This window comes from Maylandia zebra, linkage group LG3 (genome assembly GCF_041146795.1).
Source record: "Maylandia zebra isolate NMK-2024a linkage group LG3, Mzebra_GT3a, whole genome shotgun sequence".
NCBI classification, from domain to species: domain Eukaryota; kingdom Metazoa; phylum Chordata; class Actinopteri; order Cichliformes; family Cichlidae; genus Maylandia; species Maylandia zebra.
Window position 1 is genome coordinate 14,731,275 of NC_135169.1, and position 13,107 is coordinate 14,744,381.

General features: G+C 38.3%; 1 protein-coding gene across 3 annotated transcripts in view; it reads left to right on the forward strand.

Moving 5' to 3' along the window:
- The window catches only part of npy2rl (neuropeptide Y receptor Y2, like), an 86,693-nt gene that overhangs the window by 27,296 nt on the left and 46,290 nt on the right, over nucleotides 1-13,107 (forward strand). For all 3 annotated transcript variants that reach the window (XM_004572302.4, XM_076880036.1, XM_004572303.4), the window contains exon 2: nucleotides 12,485-12,727. In XM_004572302.4, coding sequence (XP_004572359.1) covers nucleotides 12,548-12,727 — 180 coding nt within the window. In that variant the 5' untranslated portion in view covers nucleotides 12,485-12,547. The remainder of the gene's footprint in view (nucleotides 1-12,484; nucleotides 12,728-13,107) is intronic.

Genomic DNA, 13,107 nt, shown 5'->3' on the forward strand with positions numbered 1-13,107 from the left:
GCAGCAGTGTGCATCACGTGATAGAGCGGCTGTGTGTATTTGTAGCCTTGCTAGCAATCCGGCATTTCATCTCCGAGGAAGTTTTCCCAGAGAGAAGTAAAGCAAGTGTGTAAGTTCATTTCTGAATGTTTGTAAAGCATTCCCACGTTAAGCTTAACAACCGATATATGGAGCGACTGCCCCTCTCTCTCTCCTCTCCTGCTGCTACTTCAATCGCGAAACTGCTTAATGATCTTCTTTGTTTTTGGCCCACTTTGTGCCAGAAAGAGGAAACCAGCAGCTGAACAACAGCAGCACTATTAAGCTTGATAAGCTGTTGTTAGAATTTATTTAATATTACTTTCTACACCAGGATCTTTTTCTACGTAGCTGACAGCTGGTAACTGTGCAGGGGCGGATCTAGCAAAGTTTAGCCAGGGGGGCTGATAGGGCATGAACAGGGAAAAGGGGGCACAAAGACATACTTTTCTTTCTTATTCTCATTTAAAACGTCTAGCTTCTAATAAATAATTATCCGAATCTTACACCCAAAGTTCTTATCTGATGTAAAGTGTATAGAAGTCCATTACTGTATATAGTAACAGTTAAGACTAATATATCCTAATAAGATATAGTACTTTTTCCTTTGGGAAAGTACCATCTGTGAATTCTGCAATTCTGTTGAAGAAAGATGTTGAATCTATTTAATTATTCTTGAAAAATAATTTATTTCTGTGCATTTCCCCACACTGCATCAAATTAAATTTCATTACATCGATTAAGCATCATGAGGTGGAGGGTGGTTCCCTATTTTTTTTTTTTTTTTTTTGCTGGGAGTTTGCAACCCTATTAGTTAGCTTGCTTTTTTTTTTTTTTTTTTTTTTGCCTGTCCCGTTTGGCTCTTTTGCCATCAGAATTATTGTCTAAAGGCAAAGAAAGATGCCCAACGGATTTACTTTACCAAATTGACCATCCCAGCCTTGCCGTAATGGTCCATTTGATTCACCTTTTATTGTTTATTTTATTTTCACTTACTGAATACGGGACAGACTTGACTGGGGAAAAGAAGGGGAGAAAGAAAGAGGGAAAGAGAAACAGCTGAGAAGAGGGACGGGGGAGAAGGGCAAAAGACAAAAACCAACAGAACGGGCAGAAAAAAAAAAGAAAAGGAAAAAAAAGCATATATCAATCACCTGGATCACCTGCTGAGAAAGAAAAAAGAAAACAAGCAGAAGAGAACAAGAGTAATAGAATAAACAACATCACATTAGTTAGGTTGCTTAATATTTCCACTAAGTACTCTTTAAAATACCAGAATAGGGAGGATGGAGTAGGTTTAAGTTTATTAGATTGATCAGTGTTGCTGAACTATGAAATATTTTGGGCGCAGTGTATTTTTTACATACAGGTATAACAGAATAGCTTTAGTGTTGTTGTTTATTTAAACTTGAGTATGAACTTATACAAAATGCAGCAAGATATTTAAAAAAACGTTTTATTGATTAAAAAACACTATATCGGATTCATATCGGTATCGGCAGATATCCAAATTTATGATATTGGTATCGGACATAAAAATATGGTATCGTGCCATCTCTAATAGACGAGAGGGCAAAATGCACAAAAACCCCCGGAGAATAGAGGCATCCTAATCCCATGACATGATAAAGACTTACAACACCAAGCCTCAAGCTCCAAAATATAGTTATATCCTTCATCTATCCAGAGGTCTGTATTAGGCCAGGTTGCATCCTTTGGCCAGCTGGGTCTGGCTCCTGAACTTTAAATTTGACATCTCTGATATGTAAGAACTTTAGAAGGTACTTGCAGGGATGAATGGATAATCATGCAGTTTTTAAATAATGCCAACGTTACTCAGAGTACAAAAGGATTTACTCTTATCACCTTCTCGCTCAGGTCCACTCGGCTGTTTTGCCCTGTAAAACCTTCAACCAACAGTACTGCCTGATCTTAGGAAGCCAGTTTGTGTGTAGGTGCTCAGACAGACAGAAAAGTCAGCAGAGCTTTATTAACCCTCGTTTCTCTTTGGGTCACTGAGTTTTATGTAGACTCCCCCAAGAACCCCTGTATGATTAAACTGGTTGGTTTACAGCACTGTGTTGGCTTCTGGAACAGATGCATCCTCTTGATGTTTTCCTTCTCTTTGATTTGACCCAGCTTGTACAAATAAATGAGGGGCAGTCATCCGCAGAGAGATGCACCAAGATCTGAGGCATCTGTTGAATGTCAATGAAGCAGTTTGACAAAAATGAAATAAAATCAAAGTGTTTGACTCCGTGCAGCCAATATGTAATGATAGAGACAGACAGCGTGTTAAATTGAGAGTTTAGTCAGGAGTGATAGATTTACAATGTAAACAGTTGTTTAAGGTGTAATGAGAAGATTAGCAGGAGAAACACATGAAGGGGATTTGCTCTGTTTCTGTCAGAGCTGGCAAGAAAACAAAGGACAAATAACAGCGAGAAGAGGCGTGCAGCCGTCACACTATTTAGATTATATTAAAGGCACCTGCTTAGTGAAAACATGGACACTGGCAATCAAGTGTTTGAAGGAGTGCATTTTCAGCCCATCATTTAAAATAAAAGGAGCCTGTTCTTAAGCCATAAACACTCTTTGAGACATTTCTTTCCAAGATGCTGTGTTTTCAACTCAAATGGCAACAGAAGCTCAGACACCATTGTTTTGTTCGGGATTTGAAATACAGTTCATTTCGTTTTACAAACCAGTTTTTCCTGTTGGCCTACATTCTAACAGAGTTAAGCTTAATTGCAATTTGTAGCCAGAGTGGGTGTTAATAGTTCTAAAGTTAGACATTTTGTTTTTATTGGAAATGTATTTGCTAAATATATTTAGAACAAAAACTTTAGTTTTTGAAAATGTGGCAGTGTCAAGAGGTTGGATACTTTTTATGAAAGTTAATACATTATGAAATGCAATTATTTTAATCAAGCTTATGAGAAAATCGTAATGGCAGCATTATCGTAGGGCTATTTCACACAGGCCTTAGAGATCAGTCAGCTTCAGGTCATAAGGGAAATGTGTATATACGGATGTGGCTGGCTCACTTAGTGAAATCAGTTGCAAAGAGGCTGCTACACCAAAAAAAAACAAAACCCTGCTTTTAATTGCTTTAGTTGTGAGCACATTGCCTCCACTGCCCATAGTTTGCCCTGACTTAAATAGTGGATGAACGTCAGTGAAACTCATTAACTATGAGTCAGACCAACAATGGAGAAAGTTGGCCTGGTAAAAGTTGTGCCTTACTGCTGCACCCATTACTCTTCAAAAGGTGTGGAATTCTCATGATTTAAAACCATATTAGCATTAAAACATCCCGCTTTTACAGGAGTAGAGGATGAGGAGTAAATGTATCCACACCACCTCCTCTTGTACTGATTCACTGAGGCCCTTCACATTCTTATAGCCTTACAGGAAAGTTGAGGTCTGGTTGTATGAAGCAGTGCCTCTGGAGCATGGAGCTCTTTTGAAATAGCTTGTGGTGAACTTTGAATGACCAAAAAGATTTTTTTTTTATATATCAGTCGAGAATAGGGGCAACTTCTTCTGCATATTATGCCAGCTGCTTATCTGTCTGTGGTCTTGTTTGAAATTCTTTGCACATTATTGGTTCTGCAATGTTTTAGCTGTCTAATGTAACATCAGCATTGTTGTTGCAGCATGCTGGAACTGTTCTGGAAATCCCAGGCCGCTAATTTGAGCTTGTTCTTCACTTTAATATGTGCAGCAGGGGTGGTTTAAAAGAGTTTGAGTCCAGCCTACTCCACATTAATTTCTGTAACACCATTCTGATAAAAGAGAAATGGATAAGTAAAACATCGGCCAAAATTGTTCGCCTTTGCTGTCATGCATTCATCCATGCACGGTCTCTGTTAGTTACTAGCCTATTTAATGACCAGCCTTAGAGCACTGATCATTGATCTTAGATGATTGAAAATGATTATTCATAACTAATTAATGTGATTTTTAGGTGTGTGATATACAAAAATAGTACAAGGAAAGTTAGTATTTGTAACATCACTATCAAGTCTGTGATGTCCCCAAAGCATACAAACAATGTCATTAGAAAATGAAAAATAAAGATACTTCCCAAATCTGGGAAATTATTTTGTTATAGCAGCTGAAATGATTATAAAATAATAACAATGATGGTAATAATATCTGCCAGATGCTTCTCTGCCAGACAGATGTATTACAGAGCATGTGGGTAGCTTAGCTGATTCAGACTGTTAGAGACAGTGCATCAGAAATGGATGACCCCATTTGTAGCCAACCACAAAGCACCTACCTGATCAGTTCACTCAGTGTCACCTACTCCGATGCTGCTCCCACAGCAGACGGCAGCAGAGTGATAAAAATCTCTATCATGTTGTTGCTTAGATTGCAGTTTTAAAAAATAATTTATTATTATTATTATTATTATTCAGTTCAGTTTTATTTGTAGACTGCCAAATAACAATAACAGAAGCCTCAAGAAGTAGTCTTGCCCATCACTAGTTCTCCAACCATAACCACTGCAGAACTGTTAGAAGTATTTCTGTAGGTCCTATGAACTGTATGATCTGTCTGAGAAACAGCCTTTGTGAAATCGTGTCCTATGATGATTGTACTGAAAGTCTGCACTGTGCGACATCAGCTGGTATATTCATAACATTTCTCTTACTCTTAAGCTTTCAGTGCAGCTTTTATATATAAAAGCTAATTGTAAATCAACATTAGTGGGTCCCTCAAGAATTGAAAATTATGTGGCAAAAAAGGTGATTATTAGAACCCGGATATCCGAAAACACACAAAGACATTTATTGTTTCTTTATTTTTGATGTGATATACTTAAAGTGCACAATGAAAGCCATTATTTCTTAATTTCTGCTCTTCAGGTTTCAAGTCAGCCTCAGTTCCCTGTGACTCAAGATCAGGCTCCTCGATCATGATCCTGTAGAACTAGCTAACATTATTACTTTGCTTTGGCATCCCCAAAGAATGCAAAGAGTAATTTCTAAGAAAAAAACGTCCCTCTGCTTCTTAGAAATACTATTTAAAATCACCAATATTCAAAAATATGCCACACTTTACTATTCCACTCTTGGAAAGCCTTCAAACAACCTTAAAAGACGTTTAAGGATTCTGTGAATTGGGAAAACATGGCTGGTTTATCACAACAGTAAAGAACTTTAAAGTTGACACTGAGATCCAAACGTATCATTTGTGAAATCATCCCCTGGTGCAGATGCAAGATTTATGTCTGCAGTCACAGAGAAAAGACAGAAACAGATACTGTAACGTGGCTCCAGAGGTTAAGAGTCTTAACTGAAACAATTTAGTTTCTTGCTTCTGGAGGCAAATCTCAGCAAGCATGCGATGCATAGAGAAGGCATCTCTTCTGTCTGTGTTCAGTAACAAACAAAGTATTTTAGGACTATATGTGGCTTTGAGAGAGGGATTAATTGAAGAAGTCATTTAAACTTTGGTCACCAGGCATGAGACTTTAAATATATTTTTGGAAGTGAATGCATCACATTTACAGAGAGAAGCCAGAGGTCTGGCATCAGTTTGAAGCTACACTTCACTTATTAGTTCTTCTAAGCCTGTGCTTTGATCCATTTTTTTCTACATCAGCTCTTTTTAATTTTGAACCTTACACAGGAGGTTTGGCACCAGAAAGCTTTAATTTACATTTTAAAGGCTGACCTTTATGTTGTACTGTTGAAGTTCTGTGTTACAACCGAAATTAGCTGTGATGTGACAAAATTAGAACAAAGCTATTAAATGACTAACTAACGGGTTTGGCCTCTGCTCTTCTTCTTTTACTTAGTGGACGTGATATTATTTAATCGGTGGTTGACGTCAGATATGAGTTTATTAAATTCAGTTTCATTTTAGGATATCTTTCCAACAGTTGTTCAGGGTTCATGGATAGTTTCCTTAAAGGCTTTCAGTGCTTCTTCTTGAAATTTTGACACAACACAAAAGCTGGCCAAAGAATCCCAGCTATTCCAAAATTACAAGCCAAGCAATGGTTCAGTCAAGAACAACAATTTGTATAACAGTCTAATATTATTATCTAGTGGTGGACCTCGATTTTTTTTCTACTATTCTATTATTACTCTTCTACTATATCTAGATGATATCCTGGTGGCTCTTTTGACTGGCTCCCGGAAAGCATCCGGGCATTTTCCGATGCTATGCTCTGCATTAGCTTGTGCTGCCGTACTGGCCCACCTATCGCCGTCTGCTGGAGTGCACGCCAGCAGTGCCATTTGGTGGCTATTTCTGAGTTTACGATGGACATTCAGCACGTGGTTGGTAAGTCCAACCATGTGGCTGACTGTTTGTCCCACGCACTAGTTTCTCCTATTTATGTTGGCATAGATTATTACGCCATGACTGCTGACCAGAGTGGTAACTTGGACATCCTTGCCCTTAAGCCTGCTCAGACAGGCCTCATCCTGGAGGACAGACCAGTGCAGGATGGTGGTCCTCCCCTGGTCTGTGATATTTCCACCAGTCGCCCACGCCCGGTGCTTCCCGTTTCATGGTGTCGTCGCATTTTTGACTCATGCATGCTCTGTCACATCCAGGGGTCCGGGCCTCTGTTAAACTGGTCAGCTCCAAGTTTTTTGGCCAGGCCTTCACAAAACTGTGAAGGAATGGGCCCTAGCCCTGATACCTTTGTCCCAAAGACTTTAGAAACTTATAAGTTTGTTTTGTCAGGCAATGCTCATAGTACACCACTGCGTCTGCTGTATGACAGCCCGTTTAGAGTCCTCGAATCGGGCCGGACTTTGGAGGTTGTAGGGAGACTGTGTGTGTTGATAGACTTAAACCTGCAGATGTTCTTGGGGACAATCAAGTAGGGTCGGCCCAGCCCCCCCCCCCACCACGGCCGCCTGTCTTCCAAGGGGTTAACTAACTCTGGTTTTCCCCCTAGGAGCCCTCAACCGATGGAGTTTCAGTTTTCTTCAGTCTTTACTTTTTCTGCCCACACCCCCTAATTCTCAGGATAGAGCTTTCTCTACCAGTTTTCTCCCTCCCAAGTTCAGCCTTTCCGCCCGTTTGCTTAAGCCCAGGGTCCTGGACTAAAAGGAGACACTACTACGCGTTCGAGGAAGGCGGGACCACCAGGAGGCTCCAGTCACACTGGATGCAAATGGGTTAGCTTTTGGTGCTTTGAATGCTCAGTTCTGTGAAGCGGAGATTAAAGTTGGAGTAAAATATTATATTATTATAATATTAGGATCTCTTGTGTTGTCTTTACATACTTCCACAATCTGTTAGTTATCTTATCCTCGCCGCTTGCGAAAGCTGTAAATACTAGAGTCCTTATATACCATCCAATGTAAGGTTAATACCACAGCAGCCCAAAGTAACAATATTGGCAATTACCAGAATCATTTTTGATGTTTCTGTAATGGTTAATCCACCAGTAGTCAATTTAGTTCAGTTCAATTCTTTTCAGTTTTATTTATATAGCACCAATCCCAACAGTCACCTCAATGCATTTCATATTGTAAGGTAAAGAGAAAGCCATGATTGTTGGCTAGCTGTTGTTAGCATAATAACTTTGAACTCCTCCCTCTCATCCAAGAATGGTCCCTTCTGGCTAAAAAAAAACCGCAAACCACTAACCTTGAGGCTTTGAAATGCCAAAGTTCATGGCTGACATCTACATCTACTTTTTAAAACTAGATTTGGTTATATCTACTCATTAATTATTTCCTTTATTTCAAAAAAAGTAACCATTCAGTATTTTTTTAAGCTATGAATCAAACAGGCATACCCTCAGATTCAGTGCATGACAATGACTTGGACTGCAGTCTGGATGTTTTGCTCCTAGTACAAGGAGCAGGGGGCCTTTCACATGTCTGTGCCCAGAGGCCAGTTAATACATAACAGATGAATATTAACCTTTTCAGCTAACTCTGGCAGTTCTTTGCAATTCTTTCAGTCCTCTGATGACCAATGAATGTGACTGACTAAACTAACACAAACACACAGCCCTCACCTGTCTCTTTTTTGTATACATATAAACATGAAAAAGATGCTTTGTTGAGTCCTTTTGTGAGTTTAGTTTGCTGAGCACTGTCTCGCAGTGTTGTGTTTCTTGTGGTGAGTATGATTCGGCACAGTCACTGATCTTGTCAGCCGAGAGAAAGAGCAGGAGGGAGCTGAATTCCCTCTAGCAACTTGCTCAGCGAATTAGCTCGCTGGGGTGCGTGTGTTTGTGTGTGAATGTGTTTCTTTGTATGTGCTTATTCCCACATGGATTTGTGTGAGTACATGTGCAAGTGCATTTAGATTCACATTGGTGTGTGTTTGTGTTACCATTCTTGTGTTGTTGTTGTTGGTGTGTGTGTGTGTGTGTGTCTGTCTGTCTGTTTGATGAAATGTCCTTTGAGGCTTATTTAACTGACCTACATATCAGAGCTGTGAAATGGAGAGGTCACAGTTGCATGTGCATGGTAGTGTTCAGACACTATGACACAGCTGGTGTGACATCTTCCCACCCGTGAACCACACAGTCTGACTTTGTGCACCATTATACAGAAACTAGAAACTTTCTTCCAAGATGGCACCTATCCATTTCAATTTAGGTTCTTGCAGTAGGTGGACATCTGGAACTAAAAATACAACAAAATAACAATAAAAAAAAAGGACTATATTGTATAGTGCAGAATTGTGAAGCGCTATACAAATACAGGCCATTTAATATTTACCATTCTGGTTTTTACACATTGTCAAGATTGTAACTGAACTAAGAGAAGCTGTTGCTGATTTTGCTTTCACTGTCTAACACACTAGGTCCCATCAAAACTAGACAGTATAATCAGATTAAGATGTACCAATTTTTCCACTATTACGTACTTCGTTCGACTTGACTTAAGTCAGATTTTAGGATTTTCCATTACGTGATAGTATCTGCTCGGTTGGGGTTGAAAATGTGACATCAAGGAGACTACATCCCACAAAACGGCTAATGAGAGCGACTCCTTCACAAAAATCCATCCAAGCACATTGAGGTGGTATTCAATTATAATACCACCTCAATGTGCTTGGGGTGATTAGAGCATGGAAAATGAATAAAACTGAGTAGAGTAGAATAGAGTCGAGTCGAGCCAATCCAAGTAGGTACTATAGGAAAAGAGGCTATAGTGTCTACTCAGCTTGTTCAGCTCCAGCCTTTGTTAATGGGACATAAGCATGCATGCTGATATAAACTACTGATGCTATCAATAGCATCTAGGGGCGATCGTGGTTCAAGAGTTGGGAGGTCGCCTTGTAATCGGAAGGTTGCCGGTTCGAGCCCCGGCTTGGACAGTCTTGGTCGTTGTGTGATTTTTATGTTTAGGTTTCATTGGGCAAGCACTGCTTGGCTTGCATGCCCAGTTTTTGAATATCTACATAATAAAGATATAAAAAGTGAGACATCTGACATTGTGGAATTTCAGATGTAACTGTTTTTGATAACTTAAAATATAAGTTATCAAAGACAGCATCCTCACAGTCAATAAAATCATTACTTTGCATTTGTATGTTTAAAGTAACTGCTAAAGTTTTTGCAGTTACCTTCCTAGAGATTATGGATATTGCATTTTATACAGCATCTGAAACTTAACTACTACTTAACCTAAGTTCCTTTTTTCCTGGTCTTATCAAATCCTGGTGATAAGAAATACAAAATCCAGTACTAGTTTTTAAATGCCCAAACTTTGTAGGCTCTCAGACTTTTACTTTGTCCACATGGGCTAAATGAGCAGCGATATTAACAGCCTGAAGGTGTAACTTCACTGAGAGCTGCCCAGTATTGCGCCCATCTGCTGCTCTACCAACCAGGCCAGACGTTTCTGCCTGCTGCAGGGCACCTCGACACTTAGGATTCAGTCTTTTGATTAAATTTTTGAGGCAAAAATTTTGATACTCAAAATGAGACAAAGTAACAATATTTTTTTTTAAAATCAAAACCAGATATTTAAAAGTGCACACTTTTTAAACTGCTGCTGTTTTAACTGGATATTATTGTTGGTAATGCAAGCAGCATGAGGTCAGTTACTGTTTCACTAGTTTGATTCAGTATTGTTAGTTTTATTTATCTCAAATTAAAAATAAATATTTTATCAGAGTATCACAGGAATGTTTAACACTTTTCAACTTTGTTTATTTATCGTTATTATTAACATTGTTGTTGTTGTTGGTGGAATTATTCATGAATTGTCATATATGTATGTATATGTGTGTTTGACTGTTCTGCAGATTATCTGAGGCTCTACTTTTGGGAGTAATCTGCTCTCATTTATATTCTATGCTGCTTTCCAGGAACAGGGATTAAGGATAACATTGTGACACAGGTTGATTTGACAGTGACCTGATTACTTTTAGGTGTGTGTGAAAATGGGTAACGTGATTTTCATAGAAATGAAGGCATTGTAGTTGTTGAGTAAAAAAGTATTTTTCACAAACTTCAGCTTCACATTTTCAGAACAACAATGTTTAGGGTTCAGTTAAATGTAATTTTACTTATATGGCACCAAATAAAATAAAGAAACATTCCCCTCAAGGTGCTTTATGATATAAGGTAAAGACCCTACAATAACATTTCATATTGTTGCAGGATGAAGTGTTCCTGATTTAATCCTGTGTTTAGTGGGGCATTCTAGTAATCTGTCTGTGTTTACAGCAGATTGGATAGTTATTATGGGCAAACACCAATGGTTGACTTAAACTGGGGTTTTAGAGTAATCAGCGTCAAATAACATGGTTTTCCTACTTTAACCTGATTGCTTGCTGTAATCTGTTGAGTATGACGTGAATTAAAACAAAGTTTATTCATATGGCTTGCAGATTTAATTATCTCATTACTTGCCATTGTAGTGTCAAATACAGTATATACTAAATTTTCTCTATCAAACGTTCTTTCACTTGTCAGAAGAGCTCCCCCTTCAAAAATCCTTTCATCATGTGTGAAAAATGTTGAACTTATTTTAGTCTTTTGATTCGTTTTTAAACTATTGTAACATCACTTATATTGTTAAAAAGGTTACAGTTGGAGGTGGTTGGATTCAGGACACAGAGGTTTCAGTTATGTAACTGCAGCTATACCATAGCCTTTTTTTTAAACATTCATTCTTGAATAATCAGGCCCCATCTTATCTTACAGACATTAAATTCAAATATAAATTTTTGCTAAATTTTCATTTCTGTTTGTTAGCTACTTGTACTGTTACTTGGGTTAACTTTTAAATCATAACTTTTAGTTAAATATTCACTATGTTTTTAGCTGACCTTGTTTTTAATTAGCCAATGTTAAGGTTCACATAATTGAGGTAGGAGAGTACAAACAACCAGGTCCAGAAGATCTTGGTCAAACAATTGATTTTAATGAATACACGTGTGGGAAGACCACTGTACGCAGACAGCACTTGATCTTCGACTTAATCAAAGCATACACAGATTTTTATAGCATCAGGGTTTGAATTAACGACGCCCCTTCATACGTCACAGACAGAATATATACATACGTCAAATCAAAACCATAATGACTTTTAACACAGTTTAAAGGAACGTTGTCTTCTATCTTCATGGCCGGTACTTCCTGTCACTGCCGGATGCTCTCTTGTCATCTTGACACCTCAGCAGCAGTTCTGCGACAAACTGCTCTTTTGCAACCCCAAGCAAAACATGATTAAACTTCCACCTATAAATGATTCTCTCTAACTGAGTGTGTGTGTGTGTCGTCCTCAAATGCTTTCTCAATTCACCCGTTGCACTTCTGACCTTTTACCAGACCAGAGGCTCATCCTTATGTGTAATAACCTAACTGAAACTACATGTACTATGTTGAATAAATGTTTTAATCAAGAACCTCTACTAAAAGTTTAGTAAAAGAATATAAAAGTATAACAGACAATTTGGATAACCTAGTAATTCAAATAGCCTCGTCTAACCTGCTCAGAATGACTTTCGGTTTCAGTTCTGCAAAGCCTTCTGCAACTTCCTGTCAACTGCAACTTAGTCTTTCTGAAAGACACACACACTGTTTAAACCTCTGAATACAATATCAATGCTGCAGATTATATTATTAATGCAATGGTAATGATGATGATTATTTAACAATAGCAGTAAAATAATTTCCCTGCTCCACACCACATATTTAGCCTTCTATGCTTTGTTCCTCCATGAAATCTGTTTGCGAATCATTAAAGGTCACAGTTACTGACTAGCTAGTTAAAGGAATAAAAGAGTCAGATCTTTATCTGAGCATTTGAGTGAAGATATAAAATAAGATTAAATATTCGATTCAGGTAGTAGAATGGTCATGCTGCTCCATAATATGACATAGCTTTATCAATCAGTCGGTGTATCTTATGTAAGATGTACTTCAGTCCAAAAAAAACCTCCATATACTCTACTCTTTCTTTAAGCATGTTAATTTAACATTTGTCCATTGGTATATTTCTTTGTTTTCCCACAGGTCCTGTGAGTATAACTGAGTGACTGTAAAATGGCGCTGCCAGCTAAGCACATATGATCTGACATGGAGGCCATCATTGCAGTCAACTCCACACAGGACGAGCTCCCACCCGACGATGACCCCCTTAACAATGCTTTCCTCGAATACGACCCTAACACTGGTGTCGCTCCCTCAGCTCTTCCTACACTGGCATTTGAAGGAGTGAATTTCTTAGAGGACCCCATCAGCCTACCAAGTGTACAGGTATTGGTCTCACTTCCATTAATTTTTCCATTATGAGGAAAAACATGAATAATTTATCCACTTCTAGTGCCTCAAATCTGCCTGGCAGGCCAACAGTGTAATAACTCACTGGAAATGATGGGCTATCACAATAAAAAAATATAGCATGTATTCTCATATACTTTATGAATTTGCCTAAATGATTTTTCCACCTTGCTATACATAAAGCTATAGAATAGAATAGAATTCAACTTTATTGTCAGTGCACATGTCACAAGTACAGGCAATGAAATGCAGTTTGCATCCATCCAGAAAGTGCTTTAGCCATGATATTACAAAATATATATTAGCAATTATATAGATATATTACAGAAATGGGTCTGTGTGTGTGTATATATATA